Source organism: Phoenix dactylifera, chromosome 2 (genome assembly GCF_009389715.1).
Source record: "Phoenix dactylifera cultivar Barhee BC4 chromosome 2, palm_55x_up_171113_PBpolish2nd_filt_p, whole genome shotgun sequence".
In the NCBI taxonomy this organism is placed as follows: Eukaryota; Viridiplantae; Streptophyta; class Magnoliopsida; order Arecales; family Arecaceae; genus Phoenix; species Phoenix dactylifera.
The window spans coordinates 9,442,356-9,461,814 of NC_052393.1; the positions used below are offsets into that span (position 1 = coordinate 9,442,356).

The following is a 19,459-nucleotide window of genomic DNA, read 5'->3' on the forward strand; positions in this document are numbered from 1 at the left end:
ATATATATCTTTATAAATATCTGAAATTGCATGTATATCCTTACAAATTTCTTATTTGTATATATTCTTATAAACTATTTCTTTATTTTTTTTGCATGCATACCTTTAATTTTTTTTTTCTACATGCATACTCTTAGCAGAATAAGAAAAGATGCACAAAAAAATTATAAAGATCTATGCGCAAATACTAAATTATAAGGGTATAGATGTAAAAAACACACACACACACACACACACACACACACACACATATATATATATATATATATATATATGGATATAAATATAAACAGTAAATTGATAAGGATATACATGTAATTTTAGTATTTAAAAGAATATACATGCACAAAAACAATCATAAGTGCATACACGTAGATAGAAAATTTGCGAATGATACATGTAATTTTAGATATTTATAAGAAATATATGAAAAATATATATTTTCATGTATTCTCACATTGTCCCTAATGGTAGACGTGGCCAAATATGGAGTTCGTAACCTGTTACAATCATAACAAGTAATAATGCTTTGGAGAGGGACCTTTGTTATAGGGTCGTGATGTTAATGGGACTGAAGTTTCCCTCATACATTCAGTAACAACAACTAATAAATTCCCTTCCCATGCCTACCAAGCGATCGCCCTCCGCACTCCGACGCTAGCTGTGCCTTGACATGCAATATTTCTCTGCCATTTTGATATCCGGCAGCGATTTCAGACGCACTCCAAACTGAAAGTCTAGAGACGAAAAACGAAGGGTAGGCGATAGCAGCAGCAACAACGACATGAGTGATCATTAGCACTGTTGTGGTTCAAATTTGGCCCGAGGGTGACCATGTCGAAGGAGCTACTGGCCGAAGCGAAGAAAGGAAGACCACCTTTCGTGTGGCGACGGCATACCTATGCTAAGTCCGAGACTCTTTATTTTGGCAACAAACATCATGAAGTTCTGCCTCCAATGGTACGTACTCCCTCTCACCACCCCTCTCCACGCCCCCGTCTCTTTCTTTTGCGCCCCCCTTTCCGACCCGCTTATTGGCTCTCACCACCATCTCCTTTCCTTTTTGTCTTCCTCTTGGTGACTGCAACAACATGCTTTACCCCAAGCAAGACAAGCAGGACAAGATACTCCTCTACATCTCCCGCCGCTGCGACTGCAAGGTCTCTGATACTAATCTTTTCTCTTCCATTTTGTGTCGTTCTTTCTTTGTGGGTTCACATGTTGCTAGGTTTCCTTAACTTTCTTTGCTTTCTTTCTTTCTTTTTTTCCATCCCAAACTAGTCAACATAATTCACCCGTTTATTCTGTCGAGTATTCTATGCATAATCAATGCCCTAGCGTCTTGTGGTGTCGCTTGTTTCCTGCTCCAGCTAGCCTGATGGTTGTTTTTAACATGCTTCCATCTTGAATAGTGTGTACTTGAGCAAGAAATTCTTGTTGTGCAAGATGGAGGGCTCAAGAGTTCAAAATTAGAATGGCAGAGATGAAGCTGTTGTTGTGGATTCGATGGACGACAAGTTCGGGGTCATAAAGGAGTATTGCAACAGATCATGATAAGATAGGGGAAGGAAAGAAGAGGAGCGGCCCTCTAATAATAACATGGTCATGGGTTCTGCAATAAGGGTAACGATGATGGTCAATGTAGCAGGCAGAGAGAGAGAGAGAGAGAGAGAGTATAGCAGTGTTAATTGGAAATGTAATAATTAATTTGGGTAGATGTATGTTAATATAAATAATCAGTGGGACTAATTCAACCAGTTTCTATGAACAAATAAAATCTTTGATAACTGCAGTGTTAGGCCAACCAGCCCTAGCTTAGTCTAGTTTGATTAGAAACTCACTGATTGTTAATTGAGTTTATGTGCTCCTGTATTTCATAAATATCCATGCTCGTTGATGTTAAGACCTTTATTACGTGAATGACAGTATCCCTCTGAATATATGACCAGCTATCTAGATAGATTGTTTCCACCATGACATAAAAAATAGATAACCTTACTGATTTTCCTAGTAATTTTTTAATGAAACACCCGTAGGTGATTAATGCAGTTGTGCTAAGCTCTATGTAGATAATTTAGGATACAACCTTAAACATGGGTAGCCTTCTCATTTTTGATTTTTATAATTTTTAGAGAACCCTGTACATAACGTATTCAGTTATATTAAGCTCTTTAATATTATTTTCCACATTCCCTTCAAAATTGATCCTTAGGTACCAATTTTCAGTTGGCAGAAAGTTTTATAAACTCGTTTCTATATTCTGTATCTTTTTAAGGTAGCGAAAAGTTCTTTCATGAGCATAGATGGAAGAACAATTGAAAACCATCTATACGTATTTATTCATTGTTCTTAGTTTTGGTCCTAAAAGTTTTATGGCATTATAAAGTTAAAAACAATTCTGGATGCCTTGTAACGAGTTTTTTAGTTATGTAACATTAACAAATCCAGAAAGCAGCATCCATAATCCGGCAGTAGCTAGGGTGAAACTTGAAATATTTCAAGAATACAAGATGTTATTGCTGGCTTTGTTCATTATTCATGCATGAATTTTGTTGGCTAGCATTTGGATTTTGGATTGACGGACAAATTATTTTTTTATGACCATATTTTAGCTATTCTTCTTTATTTTAAACCTGGAAGGTCCAGGGCTCTATAAAGCTGGAGGGAGGGTAAGGTGGGGGAGAAGATGATGGAATCGGTGGGCTCGCTCCCCGTGGCGAACGTCCAGGCTCTGGCTGCTGCCTCCAGTGGCCTGAGCGAGGTCCCTCCGAGGTATCTCCGGCCCGAAGCAGAGTCGGATCCCGTCACCGGTGACGGCGGTAGTCTCGAGATCCCGGTCATCGATATGAATAGACTACTCCAACCCCAGTCATCCCGGGATGAATCCGCCAAGCTTAATCTGGCCTGCGAGCAGTGGGGCTTCTTTCAGGTCAGTAATCTAATCTTCTTATGATACATAGACAAAACAAATAATTGAAAGAAATTTGAACCGAGTTTGTTCATTCATACTCGGACTTTTTTATTTCTTGCTTTCTTTTTGTTCCCCCCTGGGGCCATGGCTACCACGATGGTAAAACGGAAACAACGATATAGATGTAACGAGACTAGTTGGCAGTAAGTTTTTCAGTGCTCGACCGGCTTCTCTAATGTTAATACTTTTTAAAACTAATCTATTTTACTTATCAGACTGAAAGATTGGATGGAGCAGGCCATGCACACCGGCTGAGCTCGGGGGGCTTGCAATTCCCCGTTCTCAAGATAAATTCGACTAAAATATAGGAATTTAATAAGTGGGCTGTTACAGTTAGTTTCCATGTCTGTTTTGTCCGTGGAAATCTGGAGGTATTCTCCCAATCTACCTATTGATTTGGATTTTCCATTGTATAACACTACTAGTATCTGCTTGTGGGTTGGGATCTTCACAGATCACATTTTAAGAGGAGCCAAACTATCCTTCAAATCCATGATGCTCCTCCAATATATTTGAAGCATTAAATGTGACATATTTTTCTTTTAAGACTTTAGCAAGAGGTCAAAGAGATGCAGAGAGATAAATATGATCAGGTATTTATCTTCTGAACTCTTGAAAAGGTTTCCTTCTTTATTATATTCCTTCCTTCTTACTATTGTCCCAAGTTCTCAATAATAATAACACTCCCTAATTCTAAAATGCTCCATTCTCATGTATATTTCGGAGTTGGTATACAATATTATATTTTGCTTGTTGTAGGAAACCCTTTTGCTTCCTTGAGACAATAGCAATCTTGCATTTTATTAAATTTATAACAAATTGGCATCACCTTGATAGTTCGATTTTTTTTTGTATAAATAAATTAGAACTCATACTGTTGCTTCCTCTCAACCAAAATCCTGGCTCCGCCACTGAGGCCATGATCAGAATAATTGAGTTGTCATGACAATGAGTCCTACCAAATACTAGGTTGATTCTATATATTATTTGGTCTAAATTTCATGGGGAAGTTCAATACATAAGACTGCATTTTTTTTTTTCAAATAAGAGTGCAATGTTTTGGTTTTTTGTCTTCTTCAGAATGCATACTTACTTTTTTATGGACCAACTGCTTAATTGTTGATTTGTTCGTTGCAGTTGATTAACCATAATGTTCCCAATGAACTGATTGGGAGAATGAAGATTGATATTGAAGAGTTCTTCAAACTTCCTTTAGAGGTAAAGGAGCAATTTGCTCAGCTGCCGGGCAATCTTGAAGGTTATGGTCAGTTATTTGTCGTATCAGAGGATCAAAAGCTAGATTGGGCAGACATACTTTACTTCAACACCCAACCACTTAACCAGAGAAACGTGAGATTTTGGCCTACTCAACCACTCACATTCAGGTACAAACGCAGTGGTGTGTTTCCTTTTAGCTAAACTTGTTGTAAGTAGTAAGAACTCTTTAAGGTTGTAACCCAGAAAATGGGGAAAGATGATAATATCCCCTCACTCAGAGAATAAATTCCAACTAACCATTCTGCATTGAATTTTTGCATGTTTGGGGAAATATAGATGAGTCATTGACCAAGGTTTGCGTATTGTAAGTGGCAATGTTGAATATCTGTTTTGTGGTTGCCTTATGTTTTATAAGAACAATTGCTGAATAAGGATTATCAAATCCAACCATTAATAGTTTGGTCAAGACTCTATGGTTTTGCTCGTGTTTTTCCAATGATTTCATAGCTCATTTTACTTTCTTGTAGTTATAGGAGAAAGAAAGGCAAAAGGCAAAGTCTAATCTTTGGGAGAGTTTTTTCGGCAATAACTGATAAACTTTTTATCTTAGGATAATATATTGCTGGGCTTCTAGAGATTCATGCGATCATCACATGCTTGACAGACTTGTAGAAAATTTTATGAGACAAGCTTCAAGATTTGCAATGACAGCATTGTTTTCTGTCTCCAAATTTTGTGGCAGAATTGCTTGATCACGACAAATTGCTTTTCAAAGTGCAAGATTTGATTCATTAGAAATGAAATCTCAAGCATAGTAAGCTAATTATATTCATATATGATTCAATGTATCTAATCTTAGCTCCAATGCTAAAACAAAAGAAGATAAAGACTTAGTAAAGGACATGAAATTTTGTGTTTTGTCATTCTGCCTCCAATGACAGCACAATATTTCTTATAGTCTTCATTGAAATCACTGAAGATGATTTCTTTCATAAAAGTTTCCTGCACTTTGCTGCATTAAAGCAGAATTTATTTAAATACCTTCTCAACCTAAATCATTCTTCGTTCTTCTCTTTAACCTAAGCACTTGTGGATAACTATATTCTGCAAGCCTAGAAAACCACATCCCTCTGGCTTTACACCAGCAGTGTCGAGTGTCCCAAAACTAGGAGGCTAATTGGATTCTATTTATAACACCTTACAACTGATGCGCTAACTCACCAGAACTTTCAGCATTCACTCTGAATTGATTTAGTAAAACTCATTTATCAAATGTCTGAAGAAGATGTTGTTGCTGATGGTCAATAGACTGTTGTTCTTTGTTAGTAGAGGCTATTGTCGCTAGTAAATGCTTGCTCTTTTTTCTCCAACCTTTCTTAACCAGTGTAAGTATTTTCAGGGCTACACTGGATGAGTACTCACAAGAGCTGAAGAACACAGCAGATTGTCTATTGGGTTTAATGGCCAAGAACCTAGGACTTAATCCAGAGATCCTCACCGAAATGACTGAGGAAGGAATACAATCAGTCAGGATAAATTACTACCCCCCATGCCCCCAAGCAGACAAGGTGTTGGGCTTGTCCCCACACTCTGATGGTGATCTTATAACACTGGTCCTTCAAGTAAATCAAGTTCAAGGGTTGCAAATCAAGAAAAATGGCAAATGGGTCCCTGTCAAGCCCCTTCCTGGTGCTTTCATTGTTAATGTTGGTGATATCTTTGAGGTAATCCTCTTCCCCTGTTGGAAAAAGTTGCAGATTTGATCATCATTTATTGAGAGTTTGTTGTTTTATTGTGAATAAATATATAAGAGGATAACTCCAGAAACTATCTTAGATTTTTATTACTGCTAGCTGTTTAAAGTCCTTTTTCTCACCATGGATCTCATTTCTCCCAAGCAAAGAAATAATGGATCTCTCATTTATATTTCTTGCTTATAGATATTCAGTAATGGGAGGTATAAAAGCATTGAGCATAGGGCTGTCGTAAGCACGGGAAAAGAACGGCTTTCTGTTGCAGCATTTCACAGCCCAAACAATGGTGCCATGATAGGTCCCCTTCCACAGCTTGCAAGAGGAAGCGAGGTAAATTATAGGACAGTGGACCATGAGAACTTTATGAAGCTCTTCTTCTCTGCTAGACTTGATGGGAAGAGCTTCTTGGATCGCATGAAGTTATGAAGGTGATCTTTCGAGAATGAAGAGGTCTGGTATAACTGTTTTCTGAACTTGACTATTGTTTCATCAAAAGTGAAATGCACTTCCAAGGTTTCTTAAGGCTTGCTCTTTAATAAAAATGAGTTTGGGTTTTACATTGCTGAATTCGGTGGTCTTAGAAAGCATGCCATGTGGGGCCTTAACTCTGTTCATTAACATCATTTTTTTTCATTATACTAGTCAACAAGCAGGTGCAAGTCCACATTTTGGAGAAAGAAAACGAGGTTTATCATATCATCAATTTGAATGGTCTTATAAAGAATTTGGAAGGAGATTAGATTTGTTAGGAACAGATATTATAAAGGTAATTAAGCAACTGTCCTTTTAACATGATTTTCTTTCCAAAAGTACCCATTCTATGTATCAGGTAATATTTTTTTTCCATCTAAGAGCAAATTTGATAGGCTGAAAGAATCAGCTTGCTCTTATTAATAGAGTGCAGATGTATGCCGTATTAAAAGTAGAAAAAATTTCTTGCCTATTAAGCTGCCTTTTTTTTTAGTGGAGTAGGTTGAAAGCTTCCAACTGAGACCTCATCTGGCTTGCCGTTCACAGCAAATCTCCCATTACATGGAATCTGTGGTGTCTCATGCTGTAAAGAAAGTGCGAGTACCCATCATTTGTGAAGTCAAAATAAAAAATGAATTACAAAGATTAAAAGACGGAGAAGATAGAAATAGTTACGCATAGAACAAGGAAAGAGATGAGAGATCATGCAAAGAGAAGTGAAAAGAAAAGGGGAAACAAAGGACCCAATAGAAAGGAATAGAGGGCTGAACACTTCTCCCTAGGACGAGAGATCTGTTCTTACCGCTCCCAAGTCCTTGGAGAGAGAGAACTGTGGATCAAAGTATTGTCTTTAGCTATCTTCTCCAGAAGATAAATAGCCACCAAAACAATATTGGAAGTCCATTGCTTGTTTTATTTATAATAAAATTTTATTTCTTGTTTATCTTTTTTCTATTACAATACTAGTTGGAATAGTTTACCTTTTAGTGCTAGTCCACTTTAGTTAGGTTGATGTTTTTGTCAAGAGATAATATAGTTTTATAAATGGAGGAGAGAGTTAGTAAAAATTTGGAAAGAATTTTTTTATATTGAGGTGAAGTGTCTTAGAGACTTTAAGCTTCTCTATGACAGATAGCCAAATTCATTATTTTGGCTTTTATACTTTTAATAATTTTATTTTTTTTATTTTTTTTTCTTTTGCTATTATTTTCTTCTCGTAATTCTCTACAAATATTTTTTTGTATTTCGTATTTTTTCTGAATCTGGGGCCGGCACGATCAATCTATTTGGGGTCACATGCCATTCTACAAACAAAATATCAGGAGTCATTTTTTGTTAATAAGTTTGAATCATTGGATGGAATAATATATGATGTACCATGCCAGGTATATCTCACACACATGCTATAATTATTCCGTTTAGAGAAGTTTAACTCTTGGATGGTTGGATTAAGCATAACCTTGCTTGTCAAGGCTCCATCCGTTACAGAGGAGCATTGCCGCTGATCTTCACTTTATTCCTTGTTCTCTATCCTGGGTGGCAAGCAGGGATTGGTGGAATATATAGTTCTAGATGATTCACATAAAAGTTGAGCCAGTTATTAGGTGAATTGTGATAATCTATGCGGGTTTGTGTTTAGTCCTATATCGATTATTCGCTGGATAGATTTTGGATATTTATAAAGATCAATGAGTCCAAATAATACATTCTAGCTAGCTTTTTTGGATGAGGTTCTGGGTTGTGACAAATGGTATCAAAGAGAGCTCGATCATAACCTATATAGACTAGAAGATACTATAGCACATATATCTTTGAGCTAACCACGAACTAATCGTAGTGTTTGTAATTGAATTTAGATCTTATTATTCGCTGGGTAGTTTTTGAGTACCGGCATTCCCCATAAGCATATATTTGACAAAACAGTCAATTTATATGTGGACTTCTTAACCCACTTTCATCCATCTACGCTGGCGGCTTTCCCCATAAGCATGTATTTGACAAAACAGTCAATTTATATGTCGTCTTCTTAACCCACTTGCATCCATCTACACTAGCTTTAGAAAGATTCAACTGGAAAATAGGATGCTAAACTGCATGAGAAAATGGTACAGATAAGGATACGGGCATACTGATCCTTTTGCATAATTATTCTTTTCATGAAGAGCTGTTGAATCCAACTCCAACCCAAAAATTATAGGCCTTGAAAAAAAATATTTTACATCCGTCCGAGAGATTTTTTTTTTTTTTTTGGGATTTCCATCTACTAATCGAATTCCTTTGCCTTTTCAAGCGATAATGCTCTTTTGGACGAGCAAGTTATTTTGAAAATAAGCTCACATTTCACTTTTTTTCTTGTTCTTTCCTATTTTTTTTAATCTCTTCTCCCCCACTTCCCTTTTTCATAATCTGTCCATCGTTATCTCAATAAATTTTAGATGGTTTTTTTTGGGTAAATCAGATAAAATAAAACCATTATAGTATAAAAACATCAGTGAAAATCAGAAAATAAAATATTTAAAAATTGAGATGGAAAAACCATTGTAGAAACCCACCATGGATTGCTGTCTGAAAACATAAAATGACCAAAACTTTCGATCAAAGAAACCGAAAGTATTTTTTTTGGCAAAGGACACTTTCTTGAGTAGACATGTTTGAAAAAGTAGCCAAAAGACACCAAGTCTGAACGGAGGTAGATGCACTATGCGGAAGTTTAAGTGCATCTTAAACTAATAGAACAACTCGTAAGCTCTAGTGGCTGATTCCACTCCTCTTTTCAGTTCCTACTCTAGCTATTATCCTCTCATCAGGGCTTAGGATACCAAACTGGCTTTTAGATCGTCATTGATAAATCTTCACTTGGAATCCTTAGCAAGAAAACTCCGAGACCATAATGGTCTAGTAGCATGAGATCTTATTTTGTTATTTGTTCTGCAACTTCAGGCACATACTTAGATTAAGTTGTTCTGAAACACTTGGCATTTTAAGCGTGGTCCAACATGTGCTCGAATACTGAATTTTTAATCCTTTTCCTATAAGCACACACCTCACATAGTTTCAATTCAATCTCCAAGCCTCAAGGCAGGTCCAGATATCTCTTCAAGTAGTCCATTTTTTTTTCTTCTAAAAATACTTGTCGATTTCCTTGCCATTATTGAAGTTCCGTGTGCTTGTCCTAGAGAACCGCAATGGAAATGCCCAAAGAAATTGCATAGGACTAGCTACCTATTTCTATATACACCAAACTACTTCCATGTGGAGTACAACATACCAATCTAATGGATGAAATCTGTTAGCTTCCATGATTAATCTGCATCATCCGCAACTGCTATGACAGTCATTCAATTCCCTCTCGGGTACATAGCTATTCTTCTCCGAAACTAGGCACATTCATATCAAAAATGCTTCAATACACTACTTCGGAATAGAAAACAAGATCACCAATGTATCTTCCACCCTGCACATTGTTTAACATTAAGATGGGCTAATCTTGTTGCTAAAGCGGCTAGCTTGATGCATCATGCATGTAGAATTACTCCCGGACAAACCAAGGCTTAAACGAGGAAGTTATTTATATGATTTATCTGACAAACTGACTCATAGTTTGATAGAGAACATAAGTCGACCGACCATGAGTTAGAGGTTTGAGTATAAATCACTTCATAGACATCTGTCTTGCTATAAAATATGACCGGTGGATTGATTTTGTTTTCTTTGGTGGGCATAATGGCGGGAGCATCGTTAACTCTAAGTAATGCATTTCATAATTGATGATGGGTACGTACGTAAGGCCTATCTTTTCTTAAATAGAGGGAGAAAATATTATTACTTGCTTAATAATGATCTTTCTATCTCCCTATTTCTGTTGTAAGTGATCTTCAGATTACTACTTCTCAAAATTTTTATAGGTATATCCTTATAAATATCTGAAATTATATGTATATCCTTATGATTTTACTATTTGCATGTATATTCTTGAGAATTATTTTTTTTTTTCCATGCCTATCCTACGATCAACATGCCATCTAACACTACGAAAAAACGAGTTATCTAAAAATGAAATATTTGAATTATTCATAATCCAATAAAAGTAAATGTGTAAGAATATTAATTTATAAAGAAAATAATAAATTCATGTGTACATACAACTTCAAATATTTATAAGGATACATGCATATCAAAAAATTATTTAACTAAATATTAATTAAATTAACATCATCAAGCGAAATGTAATACCAAGGATAGACTTGTTAAGAAATAACTTATAAGATGTATGCACGTAACTATATAAGTTAATTTATAAGGGTATATATAATTTTAAATAAGGATATACATCTGCATACCATTCATCTCGTATATCCCACTTACATCTAGGTTTCAAGGTCCTCTGCTATGATAAATAAAGTATCAACGTTTATCTTCGATCCATTTGATTGATATATCCCTTATTGTTGCTATTTCGCTTTTGATATGGCACATTTTAAGCACGGGGAAGGATCAGTTAATCAACCATGGATGAAATTACCCTCATACCAGTGTAGTATCCCATGGAGGTCGGATCTTTTACGGTGCAAAGCAACAATCCTGGAAAGCTGCCATGTTATCTATTTCGAAGACATACGTACGGTTGTCACGGCTCTCAAAAATAGTGAGGAAATCATTGGATGCCAAGCATGATGTGTCACGATCACCATCCATTTTCAAGATAGACGGCTATCCAATCCAAGAATGTGCAGCTCCCTTTGGTGCAGAACAAGCACTACAACTCCTGTGATTTTCTTCCATGTTGCGCTCTTTCTCGCTGTGCTGTTCTCCGGAGCGGTCAATGCGACCCAGAAATCTATCAGAAACGTGAAACAAAACGGAAAAAGAAACAATTATAGAAAATCTGCAAGCATTCCGCTGGCACATAAAAAGTACACACAAATACGCTCGAATAAACATATATAGTGTTCATTAGAAAACAAATACGAACCTACCGCGAAACTCTTTCCTCCTACCCATTCTAGTCTAATTTCTCGAATCATTACTGGTCCTAGTTAAACAGAGTTCCAGGAAATTAAAGCTCACGAACTAATGGATTCACGCACTCTCATGTGAGGTTACCTCCCTGGAACTTGGCCGGTCACCGCGCCTCCTCCGTCTGCCATCCTTGACGGCGATCCGAGGAAGGGACGGCCATGGTACTATCTCTACATTCGTTACTTGGATCGCTGGCGGTTACGGGACTCCGGTTGGGTTCTAATTTTTACCACCCCGAAGGCAGGAAAATTCTTCGACTCTTTGACGGTCAAAGCAGTGGCGCGCTCGCTCTTAAAACACGCCACGTTCCGATGACCCCATCCATCGGAGGGCACTGATCGCCCGATGCTCCACCGATGGGGCTCGTACACCGTAACATTCTCGTTTTCTCTCTCTCCCCTCCCTCCCACCCACGCACGCACGCCGGGGTTGAAGGGGTTCGTACGTGCCGGAGGCCCCGGCAGGGCCATGGGGGAATGGGTACACGTATCGCGCGCCGCGTAAAACGCGGAAGGTGCAAATATACGGTCGGGACGTGCAGGGAGAATGCGGCAGCCGTCGGCATGGGAGGAAGAGGTCGGCTCTCCGCGGTCTGATGGGGATCGGACGGGTGGACCTCGATTTCTCATTCTCCAGATTCTCTCTCTCTACGCTGAGCATTCCGTACCACGTGCCGACGTCACTGTGTCAGTGATCTTTAATTCTTTATACGGAAATAACGCCACGAGAACTGTAGTCAATTGATCGCGTTGTTGGAGTTGCATGGATTTGCTGTTGAACGGTGAATAGCAGTCGTGTGCTAGTGTGTGCTAAAAGCCTTGCAACGTGGCAGGCTTGCTGCCTCCAATACACGATCACTCCATGCTATGCTCTTATTTTTTTATACCGTGAATGTCAAGCTGAGCTCCCCTGCCAGTGTAAGAGGAAGAAGGGTACAAACTGGCTGAGTTCTATAAACCACCCCATGCTAATGCTAGATCATCAACAATTTACTTACATGGTAAACAATTGATCAAAAATGATATGGCAAGTCAGGAGTTTACTTAAATGCTATACTTCGTAAAGCCAAGTCAAAAGGACCTAAGAAAAAGATTAACAAACAAAGAGAAAGGCTTGTTGAAAGAATTTTGAGTTACTAAAGCATTAATCATTTTAATTACAAAAATTAATGCTTTGGTAACTTGAAAATCACTTAGCTAGCATGGAGCATTCCACCCCCTTTGAATACCATAAAATGCTGCTAGTAAATGTGCATTGAGCTCTAACAACAACAACAACCATAATCAAGTTCTTTTCTAACAATTTATAATCAATTTTATATATTTGAAGTTATATGCAATAAATATACTATTATAAATTCATAAAAGCCGTGAATGATTGGTTATGCATGTGGCATGTATCATTATTAAGATTGCAAATCAGAGAATAATTATATAAATCCGAATTATCTTGAATGCATATTTTGTATCACAGAGAGCAGCAATGTTCGAAACATTGATCACCATGTTGCTTATCTGAAAAATGAAGAACTTTCGTCCAATCTTTTGGCCGCAGCATATTTGGCATTCTAATGCAATACTGTATTTTGAAGATAAGCAAAAGCACTTTATTTTTTAGATGAATGATTCGGTGGATTTGCAATGCTTTTTATGGTGCAAATAGAAGATTGCATAGCACAGATCAACGGGCTGTCGCATGGATCACCGTCAAAATTAATTCGTTGCACTACAAGCTGCACACGGGCTGTCCGGCACTGTAGAGGGCGACGTGTAAGATAACGGTTAGCCGAAATCGTTGGAAAATGTAGACTTGATTGGAGCCGTCCGACGACCCCATGGAGCCAAAGGAATCTAATAACAGCATGTTGAACGTGGATACGATACCCACCGAATCCTCCCCCTCCCCTCCGTCCTTTGTTCCCACGCTTTGCCCGGCTCTTTCCAGCCATATTTCGGATATGCCCCTAGGCCCCATCCAAAGCACTGCATCGCTTTCAATGGAGGAGAGCAAGCGGCGGAGGGGGCGGGGAGACCTGCGTACGTCAATTCGTGCAAGTATAGGGGTAGATTAGGGCGCAGCCATACCAAGGACGGGACACCGAAATCACGAACGAGGAAGGTGCATACAAGCTTCCTGGTGTCAGGCGCCCGGAGTCCCACCGTCCCGCCCCCCACTCCCATCCCCAACTCCTTCAGGAGGCATCCGAGACGATCTCCCGGACGCCCCGTCGGAGACGATCTGATTTGATGGGACTCGTTCCGTCCTCTTCCGCCCATATTATTATTCTAATCAAATCCCATGCAAGAACCAAGGTTGGGGCCCTGGTGAGCAAAGCTGCGCCCCGCCCGCTCCCGGCCTTCATTTTACCGAGTTTAATGGTAAACTTTTTCTTTCTTTGTCCGGTTAAAAAACTCAAAAACCGGCGGGATTACCTCAGTAAAATCTCGGCTATATAAGCCTTAACCGTTCCCCCATTTCGGAGTAGTGTGAAAGCCAGCCACTTCTCACCGTCTCTCCTTTCCTTTATCCCCGTCTCACCACCCTTCTTTCCTCCCCCCTGCCCTCCGAATCTCTCCTTTTCTGGTTGGTAGCTGCTGGAGATGACACCATAAATCGACTTGACGGGCAGCGGAGATAAGATAAACGGGAGATAAATATATAAACATATATAAGTATAAGAAAAAGGAGAGAGGGAGGAAGTGAAGAAAGATGATGTTGGAGTATGAATGGGGGAATCCGGCGGCGGCGATGCTGCTGTTCGGGGACCAGGAGACCGGCCAGGACACAGGACAGGACCGGCCGGTGTTCGACTACTACGGCGGCCACGGTGGCCTCGGCGGCGTCGACTTCTTCCCAAACCCCCAGCCGCTGACAGCCGCGGCGCTCTTCTCGCCTCCATCATCATCGCCGTCCTCATGCCAACAGAGATATGGACTGGCGCTGCCGCCGGCGCCGGCGAGGATCGGGCTGAACCTTGGCGTGCGGACCTACTTCTCCTCTGCCTCGCCGGAGGAGGAGATGGCCGTCGGCCGGGTGTGCAGGCGGCGGACCCGCACCGCCCGGTGCCAGGCCGAGGGCTGCGCCGCGGACCTCACCCATGCCAAGCACTACCACCGACGCCACAAGGTCTGCGAGTTCCACTCCAAGGCCTCCATCGTCATCACCGCCGGCCTCTCCCAGCGCTTCTGCCAGCAGTGCAGCAGGTCGTCCCTTCGCTCAGCGTCTCCATCCTCTTTTCTTCTTGATGATTTCTGTTCCCAGAAAAATAAACTACTGCACCCTATGGCTTGCTTGTTCCGGAAATGAAATGGTGGTGCATATATACATGCAGGTTCCATGTACTGGCGGAGTTTGATCAAGGGAAGCGGAGCTGCAGGAAGCGGCTGGCGGATCACAACCGGCGAAGGAGGAAGTCTCAAGACCTTACCACGGCCACCATTACGGCCACCCATGCCAATAACAGCACCACCAACACTACTAGCGGTGTGACCAACAACTCGGCGGCCAATCCAGGGAGGATACTCTTCAATACCAGCAGCAGCACCATCAACAACAAGAGCATCAGCAGCAATAATAACTGTAGCAACCACTCTGCTACTACTGCTGCTATGGCGTTCGCCGCGTGCAAGCCGGAGACCGAGTCTTCTGTGACTCATGCGTCGCCCCCCAAGGCGCCGCCGTCGCTGCCGCTGCCACCACCAGCTGCATTGCCAAGGATGGCACTCGGGCTGGGCTGCGGCAGTGGGGGCATCATGACAGTCCCAGCTGCGGCAACAGGGCTGTCGGCCTCGTCATCAACGGGGACTTCGCCGCCGAGCGTTGCATTCCAGCTGGCTCACCTTGGAGAGTTCCGCGGGCATGAGAACAGGTTTCCCAGCTGGGATGACTCGGAGGACGGAAGCAGTATCAGAGGGCTTTATCAGAGCAAGTAGGAGAAGCAGCAGCAGTAGAATGTAGTTCTTGAGTTGCTTTTTGTTGTCCTTTTGAGTTCCTTTCTTCTTGTTCTTGTTTTTTTTCTTCTTAATAAGAGTCATCTTAGTTTTGGAAATATTGGTATGGTCACATCTCTATTTGTTCTCCTTAAGTTTTGGTAACGGTGCACGAGTGCAAAAAGGTGGCGGATGATAAAAGAGAGCTAATAAAACCGGTGGCTTTAGCCTGCTACCTCCACGTAAAGAAGAATGACGGACGCTTCTATTTAATTTCTATAGCATGAAGCGAGATACAGATGGGAAGAAGCAGACGGCATCTCCGTACCCTGTGGGTGATGAGATTGAGATTCCTTAATGCGAAAAAGGGTGCATGTTTTATTTGCTCACCCGAAGGAAACTTCCTATATCTCATTAAAAGGAGTTTAATTCATCTTCAGATACCCTCGACATTCCAAGCAGTACCTTAAACTACTGGGAAGCCGACGACAAAGATTCACATATACTCATAAACTTAATTAAACAATGACTGTCACTATACTGTAGGAGATGTACAATATCCTATTAGTATACTAATCATCTTATCTCACGGCATCATATATATGATATCTTAAGCTGCATCGATATATCAGTTTAGTGAAGAGGAGGTTATGTAGAAGTGATGATATATTAAACAGTAAGGAGACCTATCATAATGGCTCCTCACCTACTACTGTCAAGCCAGGTGGCCTTCATCGACTAGGGGAAGGCTTTAAAAGGGGAAGAAGGGAAGATTTAGGTGGAGGATTGAAGGAAATTCTAAGAATAATGGGTTTCAGGTCATCAACTAACTCTAGGGAGGAAGATGAAGGGAAATTTTACCAGTTTGGAAATCCAGGGCCACGATGCCAGTTGATACGGAAAGCAATAACAACTGAATATTGTATGGTGAAGTCGGGGGCCGCATATGGCTCACGGGGATGAAGAGAATTTATTAGGGAAGGTGGTGTAAAGCAAGTGAGCTAGACAAGCTGCTCCTACATCCAAGTTTAGGGTGACTGATATTAAATTTACAAAGGATCTAAAATTTACTTTAAAAAAAGAGATTACTAAAGAAAAAAAGGTTTATATATTTGAATGGGATTTGGTAAATTGAAATCACCTGGGTAGCAAAGTGTCTGATCCTAAAACTATTTGCCAAACTTCTTAGTTTCTTTATTTTGGAGAGCCTTCCTGTGCTTAAAATGGCTCAAGTACTTCTATAAAACTATGAAAATAAGCTTTCCTTATTCTTCTGTGAATCCCTCCTTATAACCCACTCTGATGATTCATATGACAGATTAAGGCAATTTATGTGTTTGCAAACATACATGCAACTTTTTTGCATCGGAAAGTTGGAGAAGGTATGATAGGCAGTCCGTTATGCATTACCTCAAAAGGTGAAGATGAATGGGTGAGCGATTTGGAAGCTCGATTCATTTCAGAGAGAGAGAAGAGAGAGAGAGAGAGAGAGAGGGGGAGATTTGGAAGGTTGATAAGCTTCGAGTCATCAACCAGGGAGATGTTCTATTTTTCTGATTAATGTGTAGTTCCCAGTTTTAGCATTCGATGGAAGAGAGAGAAATTAGTTGTATGGTATAACTGTACATTAATATTGGATGTTTTTTGAAACAAAATGATGCTTCAAATAGGGAGGAAAGTTCAAACGGAAAAAACAAAGAGAGAGTCAGAGAGGTACGAACTTTAAGGGTTACCTAACTAACCAAATCGAACTCATGGAGTAATTAAACTGCAAGCCAACATTTATAGCTATCTCAATTTTTTTTATTGATCAATTTAATATATCTCTTCTTTATCCAATCTTAATGAGATCGCCTTAAAAATTACTGCACACAACACACTTAACTGAAAATACAACAAAGGCTCCAGAATCCAAATTTCAAAACATGTGCAGAAAAAACGAAGCCCAAGGCTAGTGAGCGACCTCAAAAAAGCCTGGGATCATAGAACTAATGAAGTGACCTTAAAACGAGAGCATGCTTAAACAGAAAACACAACAAAGTTAGGGCTAAAGAATCCAAAGTTTAAAAACCAAACCAAGCCAGCAAAAAAAAAAAAAAAAAACGGTTCATATTTCCTTACTAAGAGTGAAAGGGTAGAAAGCAAGTATATGTGGAGCCCGGCACAGCTTTGTAGTTTGTTTAGTAATCCATAAACAGATTTTCTTGGTGCGACCCGCAGTGTCTGTTTGATAGTTGTTGTCCATATCCTTGTCACCTTGTCGATTTTGTGGGGCATCGAACTCGGCACCTGATGCAGAAATGTGAGGGAGAACACCCATAACTCAAACGCAAAACACTACTGAAACTAACATTTTACAAAACTGAGTGCACACTCATGTATCTAGACTGGTATCTAGAGACCTAGAATTTGATGCTTATAGTTGGCTTTTTTTTGTCGTGTGATGATCCTTGGTTTTAGAATCCTAAGCAGAAAGTTTAATATAGCACACTGTATGAGAAAGACCTTTAGATGGAGGATGAACGTACTTTAATTCAAAATTTAATCAAATTCTAATTTCCAAGTGCTCGTTCCACCCATGTTTGTCTGCTTGCCTGCAGCGCAACTGTGAGTTTAATCAAGAGAAGGAGAGATAAGATGGCAATGGATGAGGGGAAGGAGGAAGGCATGATTTGTGTCGGAGCAAAAGGACTGCAGTCTAAACTCAAAATCTTATGGGAGCCCTTATCTACCTTAAGTGCCACAGAATTTTTGAACTCCCCTAAAGAGCGCGAGAAGGAGAGAGAGGAAAAGAAAAAGAAAGCTTCCTAGTCTTCCAAAATTCTTAGGACCCACAGGCGGTTCCCTTTATTCAGTAGGCCCTTTCACAGATGCTGGTTTGTGGAGGGGGGGGAAAGGGAAAAAGAAAAAAGATACCCGTTTCACCGTTCTTTGATTCCTAGTTTCTTTTCACAAAGGAATGCAAGGGGATGTGGAATGATAGAAACTCGGTTTGGTGAAAGGTCACTTCAAAGAAGGCCTTATTTTTCAATCAAAAGGAAAACAAAAAGGAAATAAAGGCCTTGTCCTGCCTTACCGCAGTCAAGAAAAGGCTACAGAGAACCCAATGGGAGGTGCTGAACCGACCCAGTCCTGTCCTTGAGACAGATGATACATAGGGCCCATCAACTCCTCATGGCCTTTGGGTGTTCCTCCCGAGCCCCCTTCTCCTTGGGTGTTTCCTCCGAGCCTTTTCTTCTGGTGTGGATCTTGGTGAAAGAGCCGTCGCCTCCTCCCGGCCGCGCCTCACTTGGCCCACAGGTGGGGCCTTTTCCGTCCCTTACTGTAGCTACCAAACATGGATGGATTGAAGAAGATATCTTTAAGCTTTGATCTCCTAGGAAAATGTAACAACCTAGGACTTGTATAAGTATCTAAGATTTTCTCGATAAATAAACGATATGGGACTAAACACATGCCCGCACGGATCCTCACATACTCCTTCCGTTTAAGCTCTAACGTCCTCATCAGACTATAGATCCAAATACATTCAAATCTAATCATGAGCACCACAATCGGCCCATGGTCCGCTCTGATACTATTTGTAATAACTCAGAACCTCACTCAAAATAGCTAGCTGGAAGGTATTATCTGGATTATGTATGAGTACCCAAGATCTACCTAGCAAATAACCGATGTGGAACTAAACACACGCCCAAATGGGTCTTGACGTACTCCCACCGTTTAAACCTTGACAACATCGGCAAGCTAAGGATCTAAATCTATTCATATCTAATCATAAGCACCATGATCGACCCGTGGTCAGCCTCAATGAGCTCGTGCTGCAGTGTCCCCTAGTTTACGTGGGCTATGGGCCGGGTTCGCTCTGATACCATTTGTAACAATCTAGTATCTCATCCAAAAAGGCTAACTAGAAGATATTCTTTTGGGTTCCTTAGTCACAAACACCACGATCATACTATTTGTAACAATCCAGGACCTTACCTAAATTCGCTAGTCGGAAGGTGTTTTTTGGGTTTTTAGTCCTATATGAGTACCTAAATTTTTTTCGGCAAATAACCAATGTGGGACTAAACACATGCCCTCACGTGTCCTCA

At 40.3% G+C, this 19,459-nt stretch overlaps 2 protein-coding genes across 2 annotated transcripts; both read left to right on the forward strand.

The window, feature by feature from the left end:
- Positions 1-609: 609 nt before the first annotated feature.
- On the forward strand, positions 610-6,510 carry LOC103716545 (S-norcoclaurine synthase 1-like). Its single transcript, XM_008804582.3, has 4 exons — positions 610-2,929; positions 4,109-4,356; positions 5,589-5,913; positions 6,130-6,510. Exons 1-4 carry the CDS (start codon positions 2,687-2,689, stop codon positions 6,367-6,369), a joined length of 1,056 nt encoding a protein of 351 aa, XP_008802804.2. The 5' UTR covers positions 610-2,686; the 3' UTR covers positions 6,370-6,510.
- Positions 6,511-13,929: 7,419 nt separating this feature from the next.
- Positions 13,930-15,497, forward strand: LOC103716546 (squamosa promoter-binding-like protein 8). Its single transcript, XM_008804583.3, has 2 exons — positions 13,930-14,636; positions 14,765-15,497. The coding sequence occupies exons 1-2, from the start codon at positions 14,143-14,145 to the stop codon at positions 15,363-15,365; spliced, it is 1,095 nt and encodes a 364-aa protein (XP_008802805.2). The 5' UTR covers positions 13,930-14,142; the 3' UTR covers positions 15,366-15,497.
- The last annotated feature ends 3,962 nt before the right edge of the window (positions 15,498-19,459 follow it).